The sequence below is a fragment of the Myotis daubentonii genome, chromosome 16 (genome assembly GCF_963259705.1).
Source record: "Myotis daubentonii chromosome 16, mMyoDau2.1, whole genome shotgun sequence".
NCBI classification, from domain to species: domain Eukaryota; kingdom Metazoa; phylum Chordata; class Mammalia; order Chiroptera; family Vespertilionidae; genus Myotis; species Myotis daubentonii.
This window is the reverse complement of record NC_081855.1, coordinates 45,327,456-45,353,032: the sequence shown is the minus strand read 5'-3', so window position 1 is coordinate 45,353,032 and position 25,577 is coordinate 45,327,456. Positions and strand designations below refer to the sequence as shown.

General features: G+C 45.4%; 2 protein-coding genes across 3 annotated transcripts in view; one reads left to right on the top strand and one right to left on the bottom strand.

Annotated features, from left to right (window-relative positions):
* SPAG9 (sperm associated antigen 9) overlaps positions 1 to 8,507 on the bottom strand; it is a 105,242-nt gene extending 96,735 nt beyond the window's left edge. The window contains exon 1 of one of the 2 annotated variants that reach the window (XM_059670607.1): positions 8,048 to 8,507. In XM_059670607.1, coding sequence (XP_059526590.1) covers positions 8,048 to 8,350 — 303 coding nt within the window. In that variant the 5' untranslated portion in view covers positions 8,351 to 8,507. The remainder of the gene's footprint in view (positions 1 to 8,047) is intronic. The other variant, XM_059670608.1, reaches the window with a different exon arrangement.
* Positions 8,508 to 22,602: 14,095 nt separating this feature from the next.
* LOC132218814 (large ribosomal subunit protein uL15-like) lies at positions 22,603 to 23,103 on the top strand. The gene has a single exon (XM_059670583.1). The coding sequence runs from the start codon at positions 22,619 to 22,621 to the stop codon at positions 23,063 to 23,065; it is 447 nt and encodes a 148-aa protein (XP_059526566.1). The 5' UTR covers positions 22,603 to 22,618; the 3' UTR covers positions 23,066 to 23,103.
* The last annotated feature ends 2,474 nt before the right edge of the window (positions 23,104 to 25,577 follow it).

Sequence of the window (25,577 nt, the reverse complement as noted above, 5' to 3'; positions counted from 1 at the left end):
GCCTGTTTGATTCCACACTTCCGAGTAAACTGTTTAACTTTTTCAAAGGTATTTGTTTTTGAATAGGCAGCAATAACCAAATAATAATAATAACAATAATGATAATGATAGGACAACAGGTAACTGAAATTAAATTTAAATTGAGAATTTGATCATTAACATTAGAAATTTTAGCCCTGACTGGTTTGGCTCAGTGGAGATAGAGCGTCGGCCTGCAGACTTGAAGGGTCCCAGGTTCGGTTCCAGTCAAGGGCTTGTACCTTGGTTGCAGGCACATCCCCAGTAGGTGGTGTGCAGGAGGCAGCTGATCGATATTTCTCTCTCAGCGATGTTTCTCTCTATCCCTCTCCCTTCCTCTCTGTAAAAAAAAAAAAAAATCAATAAAATATACATATTTTTAAAAATTAGAAATTTAGCCCTGGCTGGGTAACTCTGTTGGTTAGAGCGTCATCTGGATACATACACCAAGGTTAGGGCTTCAATCCCTGGTCAGGGCACAGATAAGAATCATCCAATGAATGCATAAATAAATGGAACAACAAATCAGTGTTTCTCTCTCTCTCGCTCTCTCCCCCCCTTCCTCTCTCTCTCTATAAATCAATCAATAAATAAAATTATACCATAATAGCCTAGCAGAGGCTTTTTACCAATATAGATTTCAGTGCCCAAGAAATAAAAGTTTATTATTCTTCAAAGGAAATTTTTCTTCAAATATAAATGCTGTTTTAATAACTATTTTATTTGTTACTATAGGGTTCTACTTTTGTATCCAATTAGAAATTCCTGTCAAAAGACTCTAAAAAGCCTGGCTCGATCCTCAGTGGGAGGCGTGCAGGAGGCAGCTGATCAATGATTCTCTCTCATCATTGATGTTTCTATCTCTCTCTCCCTTCCTCTCTGAAATCAATAAAAATATATTTTAAAAAAAGATTATAAGCAAATAGTTAAAATTACGTTTTGGCACTTAATCTTCATTTGTATGAAAAATTTATTCAGACAGACCAACTTATTTCTCATCCAGTAATTTAGAAGCAAATATCTGTGGCTAAAAGGAATAAGAATACAACAGAAAGCCGCAATTAAGTTTAAAATATTACAAGAATCATGGTGCTAGATCACCTACCAGTGGTTGGCAAACTGCGGCTCGCGAGCCACACGCGGCTCTTTGGCCCCTTGAGTGTGGCTCTTCCACAAAATACCATGTGCAGGTGTGCATGTACAGCGCGATCGAAACTTCTTGGCCCATGCGCAGAAGTTGGTATTTTGTGGAAGAGCCCCACTCAAGGGGCCAAAGAGCCGCATGTGGCTCGCAAGCCGCAGTTTGCCAACCGCTAACCTAGCCCAACCTTTGCAAATGAGAAGTAATCCCTACAATACTTATGACAGTAGTTCCAATGATCTTCATATTTCAGTTTTTATTTCAGTTTTTATGTGTATATATTTTTATTGATTTCAGAGAGGGATAGGGAGAGGGAGGGAGGGAGATAGACACATCAATGATGAGAGAGAATCATCGATTGGCTGCCTCCTGCATGCCCCACACCAGGGATCGAGCCCGAAACCTGGGCATATGCCCTGATCAGGAACCAAACCGTGACCTCCTGATTCATAGGTCAACGCTCAACCACTGAGCCACACGCGGCTGGGCCATATTTCAGTTTTTATAATGCATAAATATTTATAGAATATCTACTATGCATAGGACAATGTAGGTGAAGTGTCTGCAGTAACTATAATCAGGAGAAGTCATGGTTTTTCTGTATATGTAAAAGTCAAAGGACTTACTGATCGAAGAACTTTTTGGAAGTTTTTGCATAACTTGGCAACAACAGTAAGGACAACATCTTGAGTGCACAAAAGAGAACTTTCAATAGTTAGGCTTAGCAATTTGACCTTTAGTATAATTATCCATTCATCCAACAAACCAAAAAATAGTATCTACTGGATCCCAGTAGTTCAGTAAGGGAATTGAAGCAATAGGTTAGTTTGATGTGACACTGGAAGTTCTGAGAGGGAGAGAACGGTGTGCTGCGGGAAAACAGAAGATGGGCACAATCCTCACCCGGCGTTCATAAAAGGCACCAGAATTAAAACCTGGAAGATGGCAACAGAAGAGAAAGAGAGCCAAGCACTCAGGCAGCTCATACGAAGGCCTGGAAAGAATACGTTTTGCAAAACAAACGCAGCGGTCAGAATGGCTCAAAAAGGAAAAGATGAGGCTTGTAAGAAAAGGAGCAGCCGATTACAAGGCTTTGTGTGTTAGGTACTTCAGTCACTTTAAGAACTTTAGATAGAGCCTCTAAAGGCTTTAAGCATGGAAATGATCTGATCAGATTTCCATTTTGGAGAGATGCGGCTACAGTGTGATGGCCAATTTATAGGCTGGCAATACTGAAAGCAGATAGATCAGTTATGGGACAGTTTTAGTTGTCCACTCATTTATTCAGAAATATTCACTGGGTACTTCCTATGTGCCAGACATTGATACATAGTCAGAATGACACAAACTTTCAACTCTACGGAGTTTGAATTCAGGGCAGGAGGTGTGGGTGGCCTAAAACAGAGTAGAAGAAATGGATTTGGAAAGATAAAGAGATTCCAGAAATATTTAAAAGATGGAAACAAAAAAATAGCAGAATAGGGATGAAGGAGAAAAAAGAGTTAAAGATGGTGACCAGGTATCTAGCCAGGTGGATAGTGGTATCCCTCAGGAAGATAGACAACAGAGGAGGAGCAGGCTTGGGAGATAAGTTCAGTAACAGACTTTCATGTCCAATAAACAACATGGATCAGAAACTCCAGAAAGAGATCTAATCTTAAAGTTCTTTTTATTTTATTGATTTGTTACAGAGAGGAAGGGAGAGGGATAGAGAGCTAGAAACATCGATGAGAGAGAAACACCGATCAGCTGCCTCCTGCACACCCCGCATTGGGGATGTGCCCACAACCAAGATACATGCCCTTGACCGGAATCGAACCTGGGACCCTTCAGTCCGCAGGCTGACGCTCTATCCACAGAGTCAAACTGGCCAGGGCTTAAAGTTCTTTTTTTAAAAAAATATATTTTATTGATATTTTACAGAGAGGGATAGGGATAGAGAGTTAGAAGCATTGATGAGAGAGAAACATCCATCAGCTGCCTCCTGCACACCTCCTACTGGGAATGTGCCCGCAACCAAGGTACATGCCCTTGACCGGAATTGAACCCGGGACCTGTTAGTCCGCAGGCCGCTGCTCTATCCACTGAGCCAAACTGTTTAGGGCTAATCTTAAAGTTCTTAAGCTGTCAATCAACTCCATGAAGAAAGTATCTTGTGTATTTTACTTACCACTATATTCCCAATGGACACAGGACATAGTGGACAATAAATACCAACCAGCCTGTGGCTGAGCCTTGACCTATGAACCAGGAGATCATAGTTCAATTCCCGGTCAGGACACATGCCCAGGTTGTCTCTCTCCCTCTCCCTGCCCCTCTCTGAAATCAATAAAAAAATATTTTAAATAAATAAATAAATATCTGTTGAATGAATAAGATATACATTTTGGAACAGTCAACAAATGGTAACTGAACTCACTGGAATGGACAATATAAGCTAGGCAGTGTGCAGAATGAGAACTAAAGTGGATCTTAGAAAGAATGCCAAGTAACACCAAAAGTAATGTAAGAGGAATCCAGAGAAGTCAGAGAAGAGGAAAACCGAGATGCCAAAGTCACAGAACCAGAATATGTTTATTAAAGAATTAGTTACTGAAAGAGTCAAATGTTGCTGAGAATTCAAGTATGAGAAGGAATATAACAGAAAATAGAAGAAATGCATTTATGAGAGCTAGTTACTCTTTGGAATTTTCAAGAATAACAAGGAGAAACTCTGACTACATGTGCCTAAAGTTTAGGTCTAAGTAACTACTCTTATGAAATCAATTATATCCTTCATGGGCAGCTCACCCTTTTACAAACTTGTTTGTTCCATCTAAAGTACCTCCCCCTCTATCACACTATCTTTTTTATATGCATATCATCTATCACAATCTGTAATTAACTGGTCCATTTATTTTTTTTAAATATATTTTACTGTTTTTTTACATAGAAGAAGGGAGAGGGATAGAGAGTTAGAAACATCGATGAGAGAGAATCACCGATCAGCTGCCTCCTGCACACTCCCTACTGGGGATGTGCCCGCAACCAAGGTACGTGCCCTTGACCAGAATCGAACCCGGGACCCTTCAGTCCGCAGGCCGATGCTCTATCCACTGAGCCAAACCGGATAGGGTGGTCCATTTATTCTTTATTACAATACACATTTCAATAAAACATGGGCTACCTTCCTTGTCTGTCTTGCTTGTGGCTACATTCCCAAAGCCTAGAGCAGTGCCTGGCTCAATAAATATTTGTTCCTTCTAATCATCTATGGGTCTGCCTATCTATCAACCTATAGTAATGGGATAGAACTAGGTAGAAGATCATGGAGTTTCCTTCTAGCCCTTAAAAAAATAACTGCAGGAAAAGCAAGTGAAAAAATATTTTAAAGGACAATAACGAGATCCAAAATCATAAAAATCCTAGACCTATCCCTGATAGGAATCCAATCAGCATGACCTCAAACTACAAGTTAAAAATGTTTTCAGGCTCTATGACCCTAGTGGAGCAAGTGAAGCAGTCAGAAACAAGACATCCTGGAAAATATATAAGACTGAAAAAAAGTTACTAAAGAAATTGATGCCGAAACCGGTTTGGCTCAGTGGATAGAGCGTCAGCCTGCGGACTCAAGGGTCCCAGGTTCGATTCCGGTCAAGGGCATGTACCTTGGTTGCGGGCACATCCCCAGTAGGAGATGTGCAGGAGGCAGCTGATCGATGTTTCTCTCTCATTGATGTTTCCGACTCTCTATCTCTCTCCCTTCCTCTCTGTAAAAAATCAATAAAATATATTTAAAAAAAAAAAATAAAAAAAAAATAATAAAAAAAAAAAATAAATAAAAAAAAAAAAAAAAAAGAAATTGATGTTCTGTCTCTCCCTCTCCCTTCCCCGTCTAAAAGAATCAATAAAACAAAAATCACCAATTTACCAATAAATTGTTCATAAATTCACAAGGCTTACTCTAGATAGACAAGCAAGTTCTAACTGAAGAAGTGAAAACAAATTTTTTTGATATTTTTTAATTCCTTTAATTATTAGTTTTAGACACAGAGGAAGGAAGATTGAGGGAGAGAAGGACGGGGAGGGGCAAGGAAGGGAGAGAGACAGAGAGAGAGACGGTGAGAGACATTAACTTGTTGTTCCATTAATTTATGCATTCATCGGTTGATTCTTGTATGTGCCCTGACCAGGGATCTAACCCACAACCTTGGTGTATGGGGCCAATGGTCTAACACAGGGGTGGGCAAACTTTTTGACTTTAGGGCCACAATGGGTTCTTAAACTGGACCGGAGGGCCGGAACAAAAACATGGATGGAGTGTTTGTGTGAACTAATATAAATTCAAAGTAAACATCATTACATAAAAGGGTACGGTCTTTTTTTTTTTTCAGTTTTATTCATTTCAAACGGGCCGGATCCGGCCTGCGGGCCGTAGTTTGCCCACGGCTGGTCTAACAGCTGAGCTACCTGCCAGGGCAAGTGAAATTTAAGCTGAGTTCTAAGGGAACAGTATGGGCAAAGGCATCAGACAAGACTTGGTTAAGGCATGAACAGGAAGCCCAAAGGGGCAAGTGATGAGAAATAAGGTAGATTTCTTGATTCATATCTGAATCTGGTCACACACACAAAATAGCAACCCTCCTTTAGGTTGTTTATAAAGACTCACAAAAACAACAGCTAAGTCCACACAAAAAAAATGCAAAGAAAAAGACAGAAGGTATTCAAATTAAGTAATATTAATATAATAAAGATGAAATTTCTGACTCCTTGATGGAATTCCTGCAAGCAAAAGATGATTACAGCACTTCATACCCCCTAAGACATTCTCACCATTTACATACCCTCCTACATTTTCACATAGGTGCTCAGAATTTACTTGACACTTTCTGGTGATGGACAATTTCCATGCTTTCAAATAGTTTTGCTGTAAATACCCTGAGGTGCTTTTGCTATAATAGCAGTCTCTTAGTCTCCATATTAAGGCCACAAACAAAGCACTCACAGAAAATTAAAGACAGAATTCTCTTCTGCATACTGACCTAAAAGAGACTGAATTTCTGGGTACGCAGTAATACTTAATTTATGGCCTTATTGAGACTGATAACAAGGTGGTTTTATGTTTGTGGTCTGGGAGTTGGCTCATCTAGCATTTCATCAATGTTCCCTATTCTCAGGTCATGGCCCTTTGCCCAAAGGTTTCACAGAGAATTTACAGATGTGTTTGAAAAAGTATAAATTACAAGAGTCACTGAATAAGCAATTTTTTAAAAAGCCATTTACTTTTAAAAAATAAAGCACAATCTAGAGCCTAACAGTTAGTTTTATGTTCTGATTTTGCAACCTGTGGCAGATGGTTTTCTTGGCCCGTGTGACCCTGGCATTTCGTCCATGTTTGCATGGACTGACAAGAGTTGAAGGCTGAAGAAAGCATTTCTTTCATCCAAGGTTATAGGTCATGCTGAGCCTGCTCCTCACCTGTGTATATGTAGTTAATTTCCCAGTCCCTTCCCAGGACATCCACACACAGGCAATGGCCTGTCTGAGCATGAAGACAGAGCATGCCATCTCAGAAGTAGTACCTGGCCTCTGTTCTATGAACAGTGCTAATAAACGAGTGGAAGTTGTGATCCCATCCTCAGATTTTTTGCAACCCCCCTTCCCTATAAGCTTTCTCCTGAAATAAAGTCAATTTTGTTTGGCAAATTCAATGGCCTTCCTTTGAGGCAAATGGATCACAGTATCAGAACTAAAAATCATCACTAAAGTCAAGCTTAACAAAGAAAAAGAACTATTTGATCTGGTACCAAGGTATCCATGACAAAACAAAAGTTTAAATCGTGGTACTACTTTAAACCAATCTCATATCCTACAAACTTTCCAAGTATTTCTTGAAAGATAACATGTGATTCCTTCAATAATGAGTTCTTTAGCTTCCTTCAATCACCACGTATTTAGCCAGGTGTTGCTAGACCCTCAGGGGACAAAGATGAATAGGCCACTTAGCCTGCATTAGACAGTCCCACAGACACAACGCCAAGACAGCCCGAAAGCTAAAATCCTTGCCTGTCTCAGAAAGTCACAGACCCAGCACTTGCATTCCAACCTCCAGGGTCCGCAGAGCCTGGCGAGGGGCTGCGGTCACCGTGCGGTGTTCGCGTGGTGAGCAATCACCTGGTGCACCTGGAAACTGTAGTCTGAGGTGGTCAGCGCCCACACCCCCTCAGCCCCGCCCGCCAGTCCTCTATAAACGGAGGGCTTTTAGAGGGAACTGTCCAAGGTTACCACCTGCCGGGGAGGGCTGCTCGGGTGTGGGATTCCAGAGAGAAAACTGCACACTCTGCACTGACAGAGTGTCACCAAAGCACGTACAACACAGAACGAAGCCTCTTCCTCAACAGGCTCAGAACGTCAAGAAGAAACTGGCCGAAAGAGGGAGACCTCTACTTCCCGAGCTGTCCCCCCTGGAAAGGCTCTGGCACCAGCGAGTTACACCTGCAGGAGGGAAGTGCTGACAGGCACCCGCCCCCGTGGCAAATGTCTGCGCCGCCACCTGACTGCCCACGGTGGTCGGAAACTTCCCCAAAGTGCAGAAGGCCGCCCGGCGTCCTACATCTCCGCCCTCCGCCACCCCAGGTGCCCTCCGCCACCCCAGGTGCCCTCCGCCGGCCGCGCTTCCTCCCGGGCCTGGCCTCTCCCATCCCACTCCCTTCTCCCGGGCACTCACTGGCCTCCCCGGGTTTCCCTCGCCTGCGGGGGTCCCGGGGACCCCGCGCCGCCGGGCTGGGTCCCGGAGCCTCGGCCTCAGACCCGCCCCCCCGAGGCCGGACGCGGCGCGCCCACGCTCCCGGGCCAGGCGGCGACCCCCGGCGCCCCGGCCCGCCCCGCCCTCCCCGCCGGCGGCCTCACCTCCTCGGCGTGCTTGCGCAGCGCCTTCTCCCGCTCGTACTGGGTGATGAGCTGCTCGTTGTCGTCCCGCAGCAGCTCCAGCTCCACCTGGTGCTCCTGGTCCTGCGCGAACACCGAGTCCAGGTTCTCCAGCACCGCCACCACCAGCGGCATCAGCTCCTTCACCACCTCCTCGTCGTAGCGCCCGATCAGCCGCTCGAACTCGCGGTAGATGGAGCCGGCCAGGCCGGACACCCGCTCCGACATGACGGCGCCCGAGCCGCCGGGCTCCTCCTGGTACACCACCCCGTCCTCCAGCTCCATGGTGGCGGGCGGGCGGGCGGCCCGGCGTCGCCGACTGGGGGCCGGCAGGGCCCGCACTCCGGCCGGGCGCGGACGAGGGCTGGGGCTGGGGCTGGGGCTGGGCCCGGCGGGGTGGGGGCCCGGGCCGGAGGGGTGGGGTGAGCGCACTCAGTCCAACCGCCGCTGCACCAACTGCCTGAGCGGCGGGGCCGCGCGCACCACACGTCACCCACGGGGCGGAACCGGCGCCGCGTCGGCCTGAAAGGGCGGGGCCCCGCGGGAGCCGGGCGCGGCCAGGGGCGGGGCCTCTGCGTCTTCGCGCGGGGGTGGGGGCGGGGGTGGGGGCGGGGGTGGGGGCGGGGGCGGGGGTGGGGGCGGGGGTGGGGGCGGGGGCGGGGGCGGGCCTCGCTCGCGGGGTGGTCGGTGCGGCCCCGCACGGGACCGGCCGGGCTAGGACTGGAACTGGGTCGGGCGGGCCGGGGGCCCGGGCCGGAGCAGGGGGTGCGGGCGGTGAGCACCCTCATCCCAGCCGCCGCTGCACCAACTGCCTGGGCGGCGGGACTCGCGCCGCGTCGGCCCGCAGGGCGGGGCCCCGTGGGAGGCCGAGCGAGGCCGGGGCGGGGCTCTGCGTCCTCGTGCGCCGGAGGGGGCGGGGCCTGGCGTCAGCACCCGGCGCCGAGCGGCCGTGCGTTCGCCAATAGGACGGCCTGCGGGAGGAGGCGGGCGTTCTGTCCGCGCGGGCGGGGTTGGCGGGGCGGTCCCCGAGGAAAGGGAGGGGTCCTGAAGCCACTGGCGCGCCAGAGTCCGCATAGCTGACATTCCTGTTGCTCCTCACGCTCGGAAGGCTTTCTCGTTTGCTCCTCACCTCCGGCGTGGCGAGGTAGACGTTTCGCCCCCGTTTTCCAGGCAAGGAAACTAGGCCCAGAAAAGTTGTGGTTCACTCAAGGTCACGCAGCGAGATCGGGAAGGAGGCTGATCGGAGACTCAAACCAGTTCTGGTGGAGAATTCCAGGCTCAGAAAAGTGGGAGACGGAGGGAGAGGGAACGCAACCTTAAGCGGGGCACGGTCTACGTGATACGGGGTCTCGAACAGGAGAGATCAATAATAGGTCCCATATGGGGAATGAGAGCAAGGATAGCCCAGAACGGAGGAAGGGCAAAGCATTCTGGAGAAGGGTCAGAGCGTAACGTCACGTCTTGGCACTTTCCCAAACACTGAGTTTCTTGCTTCTCCTGGCCAACTTGGGAGAGTGGCATTTCCTGGCTCCAGCTACCCTCCCTTCCTCTAGTCTCAAGAGGGGGTGGGGCGGGGAAGTGCGAGGGTTGCGGGTAAAGAAAAGGGGGGGTCACTGGGGTGAAAAAGTCCCATGATACGCGAGTCTCCATCGCCTGGGAGAGCGTCACGTGTGGGGAATGACACAACACTCAAGCCTCAGGCGGGCTGAGTCAAGGGTCGCTTCCTGGTGTTCTTTAGTTCCTGCAAATGGAACGGAAGGCACTCCCAAAACCCCTCCTCTCCAAGCAGGTGACTCAGGAGCTCTGCGGTCCGGTCCGACTGTAATTACCAGGGGGGCTGGGAGAGTCAGGACTTGGATAAACAAGGGTTTAGTGGGGGAAGCAACCACCTCCCAGGATCATAAATATCCTCAACTTGGTATTTACAAATTCAAGTTCTTCCTACCAAGCACGCACTAGTCCCCCAGTCTGGACTCATCTGGAGACCCACGAAAACATATGGAGGTTAAACGAGGGGCAATCTCTAAACACAGGACAAAAACGAACATACTAAACCTATGAGGTCGGACTGGACTGCACTTGTGGTCTGTACTGTCCCCCTTTCTCACCTTCGCCCACATCATATATTATTTTATGTTTGGGTCTTAGTAAGGCTGATCAGATTGCTGGGTGTGAGCCCCAAATGCCCTTTTTCTTCTAAATCTCCCATTTGAAACCAGAAACAAACAGTCTTGCTCTGGATCTTTAGTCTTTTTTTCTCTTCCAGAGGGTTATCACCCATGCCATCTACATAGCCTCTATTTTCCTGGGAGTCAGAGGAGCAGGAAAACAGGGAAAAACGTTACTTTGTCTTTTCATAATGTTATCATACACATCAGAAAATTTAGAGAAAAGAAAACGCTGATTTTCAGGTATGCAGTTATAATGAAACTAGAGGCCCGATGCACGAAATTTGTGCAAGGGGTTTGTGCCCCTGCCTGCTGTGGCAGTAGGGGGCCTCTGCCTCAGCAGCTTCCCAGAAGGCTGTCTGGCCTAATTAGCATATTACCCTTTTATTATTATAGATCTTCATACTAACTATGCTTCTTTTAGTATAAATTCAATATAGAAAGATATGAGACATACACTTATATCTAGATTTTAAGCTGCTGGCTATCAGAGATCACGTTTCTTTTTTTTATGTTTTTGTTTTTTATTTCAGAGAGAGGAAGGGAGAAATAAAAACATCAATGATGAGAATCATCAATGGGCTGCCTCTTGCACGCCCCCTACTGGGGATGGAACTGGCAACCCAGGCATGTGCCCTGGCAGGAGTTGAACTGTGCTCTCTTGGTTCATGGGTTGACGCTCAACCACTAAGCAACACTAGTCATGCAGAGCACATTTGTTTTAAAATAAAATTCAACCCTGGCTGGTGTGGCTCAGTTGTTTGGAGTGTCGTCCTGTGCACAGAAGTTTGTGGCTACTATTCCCAGTCAGGGCACATACCTAAGTTGCAGTTTGATCCTGGTCAGGGCGGTATAGGAGGCAGCCAATCAGCTTCTCACATGGATGTTTCTCTCTCTCTCCCATCCCCTTTCTCCCTCTCTAAAATCATTACAAAAATAAAAGTTCAGCCAAATACCCATCAACTGTTGAACAGACAAATAAAATACAGTTTATGCATGTAATGGAATATTTATTATTCAACAATAAGAAGAAATGATGTACATGCTACAACATGTATGAACCTTGAAAATATTATGCTAAGTAACAAACTACTCACAAAGGACCACATATAAAAGAGTAGTGGTTGCCTAGGGCCAGGGAAATGAGAGAAAATAAGAGTGACTGTTAATGGGTATGGGATTTCTTTTGTGGGTAATGAAAATGTTCTAAAATTGATTGTGGTGATGAATACATGGCTCTGAATAAACTAAAAGCCATGGAATTGATACTTTAAATAGGTGAACTGTATGGTATGTAAATTATATCTCAATAAAGGTTTTAAAACTAAATTTATGGCTCTAATGACTTTATAGTAAACCAAGTAGAATACATAACTCAGTGTGATAGAGTGGTAAGAAAACAGTTTTTAAATTGGTAACCCCATATTCTAATGTACTGATCATTTTAAACAATTTAGGTCAGAAAAATAAAGCAATAGTGACTGAGCACTGTACCTCCTGGGTGCCAGTCACTGCGAAAGGGACTGTGAGCCTCAGCTTCACCTGCATAATGGTGAGGTGGGTTACAAAATCCTTAAAGACTTCTTGTGATTCTATAATCCTATGATTCTCCTTTGTAGGTGGGAGTGAAAGGCATGAGACAAGGCCTTGGGGTAGAGTCCCGTTAGTCAGCTCCTGATTATGTAGGCGGCAATATTACCTCCTTTACTCAGCAGCCTGGATAAATACCCAGCACCCACCTCTAGCTGCAAGGGCTGAGATTATTGTTTGAGACTGAGAGTTATTCAGGGAAAAAGGTCATGTTATGGACTTCAGAGTCAATGTTTACACTTAATTCCTAAAAGGAAGGAAATTCCATTTTAAGATATTCTTTGGCCTTGCAGAAATTGTGAGGACAGTAATGGAGCAGCAGAGGGGAGGAGTTGTTGAGGGCAGGAAGGGAGGAGTTTCTGCCTAAACACAATAACTATAATCACTGGAAGACTGAAATTACTATCCTGTTTGTCTAGCCTTCTGGAGCTTTTACAGTTATTTCAATGTGGATCAGTTTCTCTGGCTTCACAAACTGCTGGAAGCCGATCCACCCTTGCTGCTTGACACAGTCGCTGCAGGGAAGAAACATCTGCACAGCTTATGTTTCTAGGGACCTGGCATACTGTTCTTAATATGGTTTGCTCCCCTTCTTAGCACTATGTGTTTTAAACAGGACCACCTCCCCGAGAAAGGTTGTTTCCTCAGGTTAGGGATTAATAGGACTGAGGAAGAGAATAAATCAGTAAATCCCCCTAGTGTTACAGAAATACCATGTACTACTTATGAAGAACTTGGACTAAGACTGTTGGCAATAAATTTGGGACTTGTTGGGCCCACATCCCCAGGGGTCTGCCCACCAGGGAAAGCACCAAAGCCTATACCCCTGGAGACCCACTGACACAGGGCAGTGCCAGGGAAGGCAAGCAGCAAGGCTGGGAGGACATAACCTTTACTGGGTAGGATAAACCCCTTCATTCACTTCCTTGTAGCCTATCAGTAGAGCAGTGACCTTGGAATAGCCCTTGTAATGGAACACAGAGATTAACCTAGACAAGATTAAAATCAACAGAACTAGATAGAGACAGGATTTTTGGCTAAGGTCAGATAATAAACAAGGAATTATAGAACGTGACCCAAAACATACCATGATGTAATTATAGAGGCATGCTTATGGGATCAAATAGTATAAATATAGATGTAATAGGACAATAAAGAGAGAACCTCGCTATGATGACCAACTGAACGCTGTCTCCGTGTCATTCCTTCTTCGCCGACTCCATCCACACCTTTGGGAACCCCTGGATCTGCTGGGGCTGGACCCCAGCAACAAACTACATTTTCCCACATGAGAAGAGAGGGTCGCTGCTGAAAGAGGAAGAGAAAGACTCCTAGTGTACAAGGCCCTCCACCTAAGTGGGAAATGATCATTGATTCACCCTTACAAACTAGAATGTGTTTGGTATTAAGGAGAAGGCAGAGTTACCCACCCCAAAACATGCCTCTTTTAAGCTGATTATTTTTTAAATCTTCACCTGATGATATGTTTTTCATTAATTTTAGAGAGAGGGGAACATCAATGTGAGAGAGAAACAGATCGGTTGCCTTCGGAATGTGCCCTGACTGGGGGTTAAACCAAACCCGGGTACGTGTCCTGACCAGAAATCGACCCCAAGACCTTTAGGAACACGGAACAATGCTCTAACCGACTGAGCCACACCAGCCAGGGCTTACACTGATCATTTTTAAGTAACAAAAGACTCAACCTTTGACCTTGCCCCTTCCTGCCTAAAAGAATTAGATCGAGGACCTGCTCTAGGAAGGGAGTTATCATCATAGATAACTATAGTTTTTAATCTTTAGTGTGTGATAGACAGAGAGGGACCTAGCCAGGCCCCCCCTCCTTTTTTTAATTTTTATTGATTTTAAAGAGCGAGAGCTAGAAACATCATCGATCGGTTGCCTCCTGCACATGCCCTGACCAGAGATTGAATCCAAACCTGGGTATGATCCCTGACCAGAAATCGACCATTTGGTGCAAGGGACTATGACGCTCAACCAACTGAGCCACACTGGCCAGGGCTAGCCAGGATCTTTTGATCAAAGTCGTGGCTGTGTCCCATTGTTAAAAATAGCCCAACAAGCATTTATTTACCAAACTTTTGCTTTTCCATTTCCATGTAAATTGCTCCCCTGCCCTTTGTAGTCCCAAGCCACAACTCGCCCTTCTCCTTAGTTCAAGATGGCATATCAGCCTTAACGTCCCACTCTGTCCTCAGGTCCCAACTCCTTTAGACTTGCATTGAGTGGAAGAGGAGGATGCCCATCTCCCACCTCAGAATACTGTTACACACAAAGCTGAAGTTCATGCCCGGGTTGTGGGCTCGATCTCGGGGTAGGTGGCGTGCAGGAGGCAGCTGATTGAGAAACATCAATGTTTCTCTCCCATTCTCTCTTTTAAAAAAATCAATTAAAAAAAAAGAAAATTTGGTAAATATAGAAAAGCACAGAGAAAATAATTAAAATCACTGACATAATCCTATCTCCCAGATATCACATGGTTAACATTTAACAATCTGTAAGGTGATCCAAGAAGTCTTCATTGTCCTTGTGGGAGAAGTTTCAAATGCAAGAGGACTTGCTTTCTCTGGAGCGTAAGCATCCAGTGAGACTCCCCAGCAAAAAAAACACACAAAACAAAAAAAAACCCACAAAACTGAATTTGTCCCTCCACTTGAGTCTTCTAAGTAAATAGATAAGAAAGATGTAGATTTGAATTTTAGGAAACATCAGACAACCAGGAGCCATTTCTAAAAAAATCTTTAAATAGATTTCATTGTGGATGACATTGCAAATTCATTCTAGTTTAGAAATTAATTTGACACAATAACAGTCATTCTGGGAAAGGAATAGAGATAAGAAGAAACTGATTTTCCTAAATGCCAATTAGTTTGTGTATATGATTTTGGGGGATGGTCTCAATGACCCAAAGCATCACTTCTGAAATCCACCATCTTTTTTTTTTTTAAAGGGGAGAATGATGATTTTTATTTTTTAAATATATTTTATTGATTTTTTACAGAGAGGAAGGGAGAGGGATAGAGTTTGAAACATCGATGAGAGAAAAATATCGATCAGCTGCCTCCTGAACACTCCCTACTGGGGATGTGCCCGCAACCAAGGTACATGCCCCTGACCTGAATCGAACCTGGGACTCTTGAGTCCGCAGGTCGACGCTCTATCCACTGGGCAAAACCAGTTAGGGCTGAAATCCCCCATCTTTAAGAACTCTGTAATTCAGCCAACACTTGTCACTTCTTTTTTCCCTATTTTTAAAAATACATTTTTATTGATTTTAGAGAGAGAGGAAGGAAGAGTGAGAGAGAAAACGTCAGTATGAGGAAGAAACAATGATTGGTTGTCTCCTGTATGCACCCCCACCAGGAATTGAACCTACAACTTGGATATGTGTCCTGACTAGGAATCGAACCTAAGACCTTCTGGTTGCATACATAGGACGACTCTCCAACCAACTGAGCCATACCAGCCAGGGCCACTTGTTACTTATTAAGTGCTATGTCTTGTGCTAGGTTCAAGATGAAGGTGCTAGCCCAAGGTCATGATGAATCAGGCACCATATTTGCCCTCAAGATGAGCAGTCTAGTAAGGGAGGCAGACCTGGGAAGTATAAATTGTGTGCAAGTGCAAGTGCATGTAAATATGTACAAGGATGCCCAGCTCACGTGGCTCAGTAGTTTAGTGTCAACCTGTAAACCAGGAGATCACAGTTAGATTCTCAGTCAGGGCACATGCCCGGATTGTGGGCTCCATCCCCTGTGGGGGGGTGGGGGGGGCGGTATGAGGAGGCAGCCAATCGATGATTCTCTCTCATCATTGATGTTGCTCTTCCTCTCTCTGAAATCAATAAAAACATTTAAATAATAACAATAAATAAATACATACAGGGTGCAATGACGATAAAGAGGAAAGAATGATTAACTGTTTGCAGGTCATTTAGCTGAGAGCCTCCTGAAGGATTTTGCCAAGGGGAAAGTAATCTAGGCAGAGGCTTGACTTAGAGGTTAACTCACAGATTCAGAAAAACAGAGAATTTTTTTACAAATCTTCACCCATGGATATTTTTCTTATTGATTTTCAGACAGAATGGACGGGGGGGAGAAGGATGGGGTGGGGAGGGAGAGAAATAGCGAGGTGAGAGAGACACATCGATTGGTTGCCTCCCGCACCTGCAACCAAGGTGCATGCCCTTGACCAGGAATCAAGCCCAAGACCTAAGGTCCACATGGCAACACTCTAACCACTGAGCCAAATTGGCAAGGGCAAAAGAGAGAATTTTTATTTAATTTGTCTAAACCTAATTTGGCCTACTTTTAGAGACCTCAGTCACACGGCAGACCTAATTGAAAGGAAAGCTTGGACTAAAGGGGATATTGAAAGAGTTCCCTTGGGCCACAGGAGCAGTCTCTAGAATGCTGAGTGTTTGAGCTTGCTTCTCCCCCTCCTGCTGCTCCCTGAAGAGTATTCAGCATATGGGAGAGAAATGTGTGTCTGCCATGTGATTGAGGTGGATAAGGTGGATGGGGTCTTGGGATCCATGCAGTGATGTTTGCTCTCTGTCTTCTGGTCTCTAGACAGTGTTTCTTGCTCTGCTGGTTTCTGTATGTCCAGCTGGTGTTGAAATTTTGAGCTACTGGAACTCACGGTCCATTCTTTTGGTATCACTCCCTGTCAACTTGTCCTCCTTTGACTCTAATGTTATATGAGACATCTCGGAAGCCTGGCTGTGATGGTAGCCTTCCCTGCAGGTCTCACTTCAGAGTTACCTGCTGCCTACCATCCACCCCTGTTAGCATAGGCAGGAAAGAGTCAACAAAAGAGAAGGAAGCTAGACTGCTGGGCCTGATTGAGTCTGGAAGTTACACTTATTCAGACATAAGTCTGGCAGTTACAGCTTCAGACACCCCAGGGGACCACCCATCCTTCATCCTCCACCAAGGAGACTTAATCCCCGAAGTGGGTTCCCTGGGGGACAACAGGCCATTAACCAGGATTACTGAGGAAGAGATAAAAACAATAAAGGGGAAACTCCTCTGCTGGGTGCATGTGTAGTAGGAGCCAAGATGGCAACCACAAAGGGGAGGTGCCTAGCCTGGGAAAAGGATCGAATTGGATAAACAACCCTGGAAGCTCTAGAAAGGGGACTGGTTAGGGGGAGGACCCAACACAAGCCCACAAAGAATTAGGGAAGAGATTGTTTAATTTGAAAGAGCGTGGGCTCTGTCCCAAGCCCACGGTGATATAATCAAAGCTTAATCAAGGCCTCTCTGGGGAGCACGCATTTGCCCCTTTTCGTCCTCTGTTCCCTTGCCTTCAATCTCCGTAGCACCCTGTGGGCCCAGCTGCTGAGGGACTGGCAGACATGGGCCCAAGTGTGGGCTTGGGTATGGCAATGCAGCACTGGCTGGAGGGCAGCCAGGAATGGAGACTAAGCTAAGCAGGTGGGGACAGAGCCTGAACTGGACTAAGCTTTGGCATGGACTGAACTGCATTATACCCTGCAGATGCTGAGCCAATGGCACAGAATTTTTGGACCCTGCCCCTTCTTTTGGGCTTGGTGAAGACAAGGCTGAACTTCTTCCACAGCAGGACGGAGCTGAGCCACCTGCCGTGGATGAGACACCAGGAACCTGGGGCAGTCTCTTATTTCTACTCTAATAAATCTTACACTACACCTCATCCTCCTATGCTGGGTCACTCAAATACTTTTCTCATGACTTTGTGGAAGAGCCCTTGTTCCATTATCAACACCCCTACTCTAAATTCCCAGGCTAGCCCAGCCACGGTGACCTGTGAACCAGGAGGTCACAGTTTGATTCCTGGCCAGGGCACATGCCTGGGTTTTGGGCTTGATCCCCAGTAGGGGGCATGCAGGAGGCAGCCCATCAATGGTTCTTTTTTCGTCATTAATGTTTCTATCTCTCTCCCTCTCCCTTCCTCTCTGAAATCAATAAAAATATATTTAAACAAATAAATTATCAGGCTAAGCTTGTGCACCTGACTGAAGGGGTCCATTGGTCTGCATCAAAGCCCAATAAAACATGAATAGGAGTTTGCAGCCAAGAAAGTAAGGCTTTATTAAGAACATGGTGCCATGCCTGGAGTCATAGGTAGCTCACACTCAAAGACCTGTCTCCCCGATGGCTTCCCAATAGCTTCCAGAGGATGGATTATATAGAGGGGAAAATCATTAATCATGGTAACTAATAGAGTTAAAGTTGTGGTCACTACTGATTGGCGGTAGGGGTAGTGGTAATTGATCACAGTATTTGGTCTTGATGTTAGCCATGGAGTTGAATCGTTCAATTTCTAAAGGATTTGTTCTGTGGGATCATTCCACTTTCCTGGCTCAGGAGCTAAAACACAACTGAGGCCAAGATATTATGTTTTGTTTGATTAAAAACTCTGTTTCAATAGTCAATAGACCCAGGACCCTGTTTCTAAGACTACTGGATGCTGACTAGACCTCACTGGACAGAATCCTGTGTTCTCCAGAGCTAGATACACTGTCAGATCCTTTGGCATTATGAGAAATGAAAAGATTCCTGTCAACTGCACTGTCCATGGGGCTGAGGCAGAAGAAATCTTGGCACAAGTTCTGAAGGTGCGACAGTACGATTTACCAAAAAATAACTTCTCAGATACTGGAAACTTTGGTTTTGGGATCCAGGAATACATTGATCTGGAGATCATCAGATATGTCCCAAGCATTGGTATCTACGGCCCGGACTTCTGTGTGGTGCTGGGTAGGCCAGGTTTTAGCTTCACAGACAAGAAATGCAGGACAGGCTGCACAGGGGCCAAACTCAGAATCAGCGAAGAGGAAGCCATGTGCTGGTTCTAGCATAAGTGTGATGGGATCATCTTTCCCGGCAAATAAATTCCCATTTCTATCCAAAAGGCTAATAAAATGTTTTCAGTGAAATATTAAGAAAAAAAATCTAAACTGTTTGGAGTTTACAGCTACTGAAGCATTGTTAGGAATTGCTTTGATGCTGGGTTTTAAATTTTTTGATGTTGTTAGCAAGCATGTTAACCTATTTTAATGCCAAAATTTTGCTATTCGCCCACAATTTATTTAAGAACTCTCCAGAAAAGGATTTGTTTGCCTTAATGAATACTGTTGGGTAAAAACACAGCATAATGAGTGAAATGGGCAGAAGCAAGCACTCCTCCACCTAAGCAACTCCGAGAAGAATGAATGTCCACTTTCAGTTGGCACATTATGAGGACTCTAACTTTTCCTTACATACAATAATTTTTTCTTTTCCTTTTATTCACAAGATTTCTCAGTACATTTCATGCAGGACAGTTTTTCAACCTTGATGTACAGTGACTGTGTAAAATTTGCCTTTCATTGGCAACCTATAATCTTTAAAATATGGTAAGCATTTTATCTATTTTGAAGGGAATATGACAATAAATCTACCAGATGGAAAATCCTGTTAAAAAGTAGAAAAGCTTTTGTAATTTACTCATTGTGGTGGTTTTATCCTTTTTCTTTTTCCTTTTCTCCCTTGGTCTATAATGAAGTTATTGCAGCAGTGCAAAATAAAATCCTATGTATGGGGAAAAAAAAAGATTGAGAAGCTTTGAATAGAAAGCAGAATGGGGGCACTGACCACACAGATGGGAGAGGGGAATGGAGATCCCAGAAGGTGGGAAAGAATCTCCAAAAACTAAATAGAAAAACTATCTGAAAACTGGGCAGAATCACTTTACAATTCTGTCTAGGACAGAAGCTTCAGTGCAGATATGGTCAAGTCCAAGAACCACACCATGCACAACCTATCCTGAAAATGACACAGAAATGGCCTCAAGCAACCCCAATCACAGCACTGGCTGGTGTGTCTCAATGGATAGAGCATCGGCCTACACACCAAAGGGTCATGGGTTCCAGTCTTAGTCAAGTGCATGTATGTACCTGGGTTGCAGGTTCGACCCCCAGTTGGGGCATGTGGGAGGCAACCAATCGATGTGTCTCACAACAATGCTTCTCTTTCTCTTTCTCCCTCCCTCCTTCCCCCTCTTCCATTCTCTCTAAAAATAATCAGTGGGGGTGGGGGGGAATGTCCTCTGGTGAGGATTAACAAACAAACAAAAATCCTGATTACTAAGATATGAATCTCTTAAGGGGGTAGACCCCAAGTTCCTGAGGAACATGCGCTTTGCCAAGAAGCACAACAAGAAGGCTAAACAACACCAAGAAGATGCAGGCCAACAACACCAAGGCCATGAGTACACGTGCCATGGCTATCGAGGCCCTCGTTAAACCCAAGGAGGTCAAGCCCAAGATCCCAAAGGGCGGCAGTCACCTTGCCTACATAGCCACCCACTCTTGGGAAACATGCTGGTGCACTAAGGATCTTGGGTTCTGCCAGCCAAAGTTCAAGGCAAAGGCTCAAACCAAGCCCCAGGCTGTAGCTGTGGCTGCGGCTCAGACTCAGGGTCCCAAAGGTGCCCAGGCCCCCACAAAGGCTCACGGTAGAGGCTCTGTCTGCTGGTGTGACCCCTGGGCTGGTGTCCTCCTATGCTATTTGTATAAATAAACCTGAGGCAGAATCTATCAAAACAACAGCAAACAAAGAAACAGACCGAAAAAACCCATTTCAACTTCTATTCCTCAGAAAAATACAAAACCCAGTTCTAAGGACAAGGCCAATCCACCCGCAGAGAAAAGGATATAAACAAATTAAAACATAATAACATACTGTTGAACATGTTTTGTTTTGTTTTTAGTTGTTTTCTATTTAAGATATACAGCTTACGTAACATAAAACAGAAAGAGAGGGGCTGGTTGAGAGCAAGTTGTGGGGTCTGGTCAGAAGGTTAATAATCCACAGAGCCTCGATGACCTTTGCCACTTCTTTCCTCCACATATTCATGCATGAAAATGACTCAGCCAGAACACTGGTGGCTTATTTTTAGAAGGGGCAACAGAGCCAGGTGAAAACTTAAGCACAGTAACCATTGCCAATCAACAGCCTCACACATCAGAAGGAGGGAACAGACACTAGTGTGTTCATTTCAATTTCATATGTGTGACATAAAGGGAACCAGAGAGCCTGCCTCTTTCAAGATGCATATTTGCTCTTTCCTTCTGCCACAGCGCTAGAAATCCCTGGCAGGAGAGTTTCTTCTCTGGCCACGAGATTTCAGCATTAGGAGGCCCCTTACTCAGTGTGGACTCGAGTCCAATTCCCACCTTTTCTAACTGAGGAATCCTCCACAGTCACATGTCAAGTTATGCCTGTGTTGGAACAAGTATCTAGAGCTATGAACTCTCAGCTCAGTGTCCCATTCGACCTCCCTTTTTTTCAAATTATTAAGTCAGAAACCAAATGACACATCTGACATAGGCCAGCGGTCTGGAAGAAGAAGACATATCCTGGGCTGATGTCCCATTCTAATGTAATGTAAATGTTGCATACTGTTGTCCACTATCAGATGACCAGAAATCAGGATTCAAAGGGAAGTATTCTTGACTGCTTGGTAAAAATGTTAAAATTCAAAATCTCGGCCAAGCAGGAAGCAATAAATAACAGTGAGAAAGTACAAGGGGTCTGTAGTTAGCTGTTGGGGCCTGAAATGTGCTTCCGCCCCTTACTTGCTGTGATGTCTCCAGCAAGTTACTCTCCATGCCTCAGTGTCCTCATCTGTAAAATGAGGTTGAGAATAAGAGTTCACATTTCATAGGATTGTTCTGAAGGTTCAGAGAATTAATACACATAAAGCACTTAGGAAGTGCCTGGCACATACATGTTTACTAAATGGAAGGGAAGATGATTAACTGTTGTAGAATTATTAGCAAGGGGTGCCACGCCCAACTCCTTTCCTATGGGCATCTCTTCTTCCTACAAGTCAGTTTCAAAATCACATCCACCATGTCCGTAAGGAGTCTGAATTTTCTTCTCAAGGTTTATGCAGGGATGATTTTGCTCCTTGAAAACAACAGAGTCTATGTACCAGTAAGTTCAGGGGGAAATGGCCCAGTTGGTACTGGAAGCCCTGACGTGAGAAGAACGCTTGAAGTCACTGGACATGATTACCCTATTGAAGAGCAGCCTTCGAGAAGATTAGTGAAAAAAAAAAAAAAGATTAGTTAACTGTCTTCAAATTAGCATGTCATATTGGGGGAGGACTAAAGGGAGGATTATAACCAAAGGTATGAAGAGGTATATTTTTTCTCAATGTAAGAAGTATTTTTTTAGTCCTGGCCAGTGTGGCTCAGTTGGTTGAGAGTCGTATATGCACTGAAAGGTCGCTGGTTTGATTCCTGGTCAGGGCACATGTCCTGGTTATGGGTTGGATCCCCAGTCGGGGTGCATACAGGAGGCAACTGATCAATATTTCTCTTGCTCCCCCTTTCTCTCTTTCTAAATATCAATAAAAACATATCCTCAGGAGAAGATTTAAAATAATAAAATAAAATAAAAATAAATATGCCCTGACCAGTTTGGCTTGGTGGCTAGAGCGTCGGCCTGTAGACTGAAGAGTCCCAGGTTCGATTCCGGTCAAGGGTATGTGCCTTGGTTGCAGGCACATCCCCAGTAGGGGGTGTGCAGGAGGCAGCTGATGGATGTTTCTCTCTCATGGATGTTTCTAACTCTCTATATCCTCTCCCTCCTCTCTGTAAAAAATCAATAAAATATATTTTTTAAAAATAAAAGAAATATAAAATCAATCAATAAATTAAAAAATGGCGCAAGTTTTCTTTTTGTAAAGGAAATTTCCATTTGTTAAAGGTGTCTCCCGCTCTTGCAACTCGGCCGCCAACATGCCATCCAGTCTGAGGAAGACCCGCAAACTTCGGGGCCACGTGAGCCACGGCCACGGCCGCATTGGCAAGCACAGGAAGCACCCGGGGGGCCGCGGGAATGCTGGCGGCCTGCATCATCACAGGATCAACTTCGACAAATATCACCCAGGTTACTTTGGGAAAGTTGGTATGAGGCATTACCACTTGAAGAGGAACCAGAGCTTCTGCCCAACTGTCAACCTTGATAAACTGTGGACCCTGGTCAGTGAGCAGACACGGGTGAATGCTGCCAAAAGCAAGACTGGAGTTGCTCCCATCATTGATGTGGTGCGATCGGGCTACTACAAAGTTCTGGGGAAGGGAAAGCTCCCAAAGCAGCCTGTCATTGTGAAGGCCAAGTTCTTCAGCAGAAGAGCCGAGGAGAAGATTAAGGGTGTTGGTGGGGCCTGTATCCTGGTAGCCTGAAGCTACATGGAGGGGAGTTCATTAAAATGTCCAAGTACTTTTGTCTTCTGGTCTGAGTGTAGGTCCTTTGGCATCGCTACTTCCCTACCTGTACTTCCAAAACCTCCCTAACAGGTTCTAGGAGTTAGGGTATCAAGGCCTGGGGTCTTCTGCAAACTTCCCTGAGGAAGAAAGAAGCCTTTGGACCGATCCTGACTTGAACTTTTCATTTATAAAGTGAGAACGATACCTGTTGCTAACGTGTGTGTATAAGTATTAAATAGTTGAAAGGTCAAAAAAATAAATAAATAAAATAAAGGTGTCTCCCTTTCCCCTAACCAGAAAGAGGAGGATTCCTGAGAACTCTTATGAATGGAGGGGGCACCCATTCATATTTGCATAACACAACTTACTAAATAACACATGTTAACCATATTTTTCCTAGTCACATTCCCATAACTTGCTTCTCCTGCCCAGAAACCTCAAACCCCTTTTCCTTGTTTTAGCCCAAATTCTGACGCCACTCCTTTGGGTGGCTCATCACTGGTGCTTCCATGTGTATATGTGCCATGCATGTAATAAACTTCCATTTGTTTTTCTTTTGTGAATCTATTATTGGCTAGTCTAATTTATAGGGTCCCAGCTACAGAACCGAAGACGGGTAGATGGGAAAATATTTTTTTCTACAACTGGAAAGAAATATACAAACAACAGTAATTTTTAGGTTGATAGTATTCATTTTTCTCACTTTCAAGTTTCCTCAAATACTGCTCTTGTCGTGTGTTTAATAAAAACAAAACCATGACACTAACATTCATTCTGACCAGAACAAGAGTGAACCGTGGCAGAGGAAGACCCACTTCTACCAGAGGGCTTGGGCCCTTTCTGAGAGTCTTCTCATCTGACCTACAGGAAACTGTCCTGGGGAGAGAGCGGACCAGCAGTGGCCCCGGACCTGGCTTCCAGAGGATGAGTTCAAACTGCTTCCTTCAGTATTTCCCCTTTTTTCATCTCACTCCTGTGAACGACTGTTTCTTGCTCTTAATAACTCCAGTTTTAGGGGGTCTTTCCAGACCACTCTCAGCTGGGCAGCTCTTGGAAAACGACTCGATGCAAAACGAAGCATGGGGCTGAGGAAGAAAACATTCCACCCTTCCACCGTGAGGCATGCCCGTGAAAGGGCAGAGGCAGGGTCATCTGGCAGGAGATTAAACGTTCCAAACACGAATCAGATTAAACTATAATTTGTGGATAGAGGTAGAAGGTTAAAGTCCAAGATAAAAGTGGATGAGCTGGGACTGGACTGGGAAAGGAAGAAAGAGTACAGGGCAGAATACACTCATGAGAAGAAGGCAATGAAACTACTGCTCACAAGACGCCACCTGGTCCTCCACACTCCCTAGGTCCCTTAGCGGGACAAGCCATTTGAATAGCTCTGGTCAATGGGCTGGAGGGAGCACAGACAGGTGTCATCCACAGGTCAAACCAACCATTTCAGAGCTCTGTGGCCCTCCAGCCCTCTGCCCTGTGGTGGCACACACAGGCTTTAGGCCGAGATGCCAGAGCCATACATTGGGAGGAATGGGGCTCCCAGAATCAGGGCAGGGGGAACCAACCGCAGGTGCTGACCCTGTAGCAGATTTGGGGTAAGTGTGCTTTGATTCAGTGCAATGGATTGTCTACCACCCGCCCCATTCATATGTTGAAATATTTTTTAAAATACTCACTCAAGGATATGCTTATTGATTTTAGAGAGGGGAAGGGGGGGGGGGAGAGAGAGAGAGAGAGAGAGAGAGAGAGAGAGAAACATCGATCAATTGGTTGCCTCTTCTACATGCCCCGACCAGGGATCAAACCCAAAACCTTTGGTGTAGGGACAAAGTTTCAACCCACTGAGCCACACTGGCCAGGGCTCATATATTGAAATCTTATCTCCCTGGGGTGGAGGGAAGGGGGGTGGGTGGAGATGGTAGAGGGTATAGGGAGGATAAATGGTGATGGAATAAGATAAAATTAAATTAAAAAAATAAATTTTTAAATGAAGAAAAAAAAAGAGAAAGAAACCCTAACTCCCCAGGTGATGGTATTAGGAAGCAGGGCTGTGGGGAGATGATTAGGTCACTAGAGTGGAGCTCTCGTGAATGGGATTAGTGTGCTGCTAAAAAAAAAAAAAAAAAAAAGACCTGGGAAATTCCAATGAGAAGACTATATGAATGAGGAAGGAGATTCTCAGCAGACACCAAAGCTGTCATCACCATGACCTTGGACTTTTCCAGACTGTGAAAAATCAATGTCTGTTGTTTATGTAGACAAAAAAGGGGTTCTAGCCCTGGCAGGGTGGCCCAGTTGGTTTGCGTGTCATACACCAAAAGGTGGCGGTTCAGTTCCGGGTCGGGGCACAAACCTAGGTTGCAGGTTTGATCCCTGGTGGACGCAGGTACTGGAGGCAACCGATCCTTGTTTCTCTCTCTTTCTCTCTCTCTCCTTCCCTCCAGCCATCCCTCTCTCTTCCCTCTCTCCCGCTTCATTTCCC

Bases quoted from the DNA above. Each gene is read 5' to 3' on its own strand.
- LOC132218814 (XM_059670583.1), top strand. From the start codon at position 22,619: ATGCCATCCAGTCTGAGGAAGACCCGCAAACTTCGGGGCCACGTGAGC.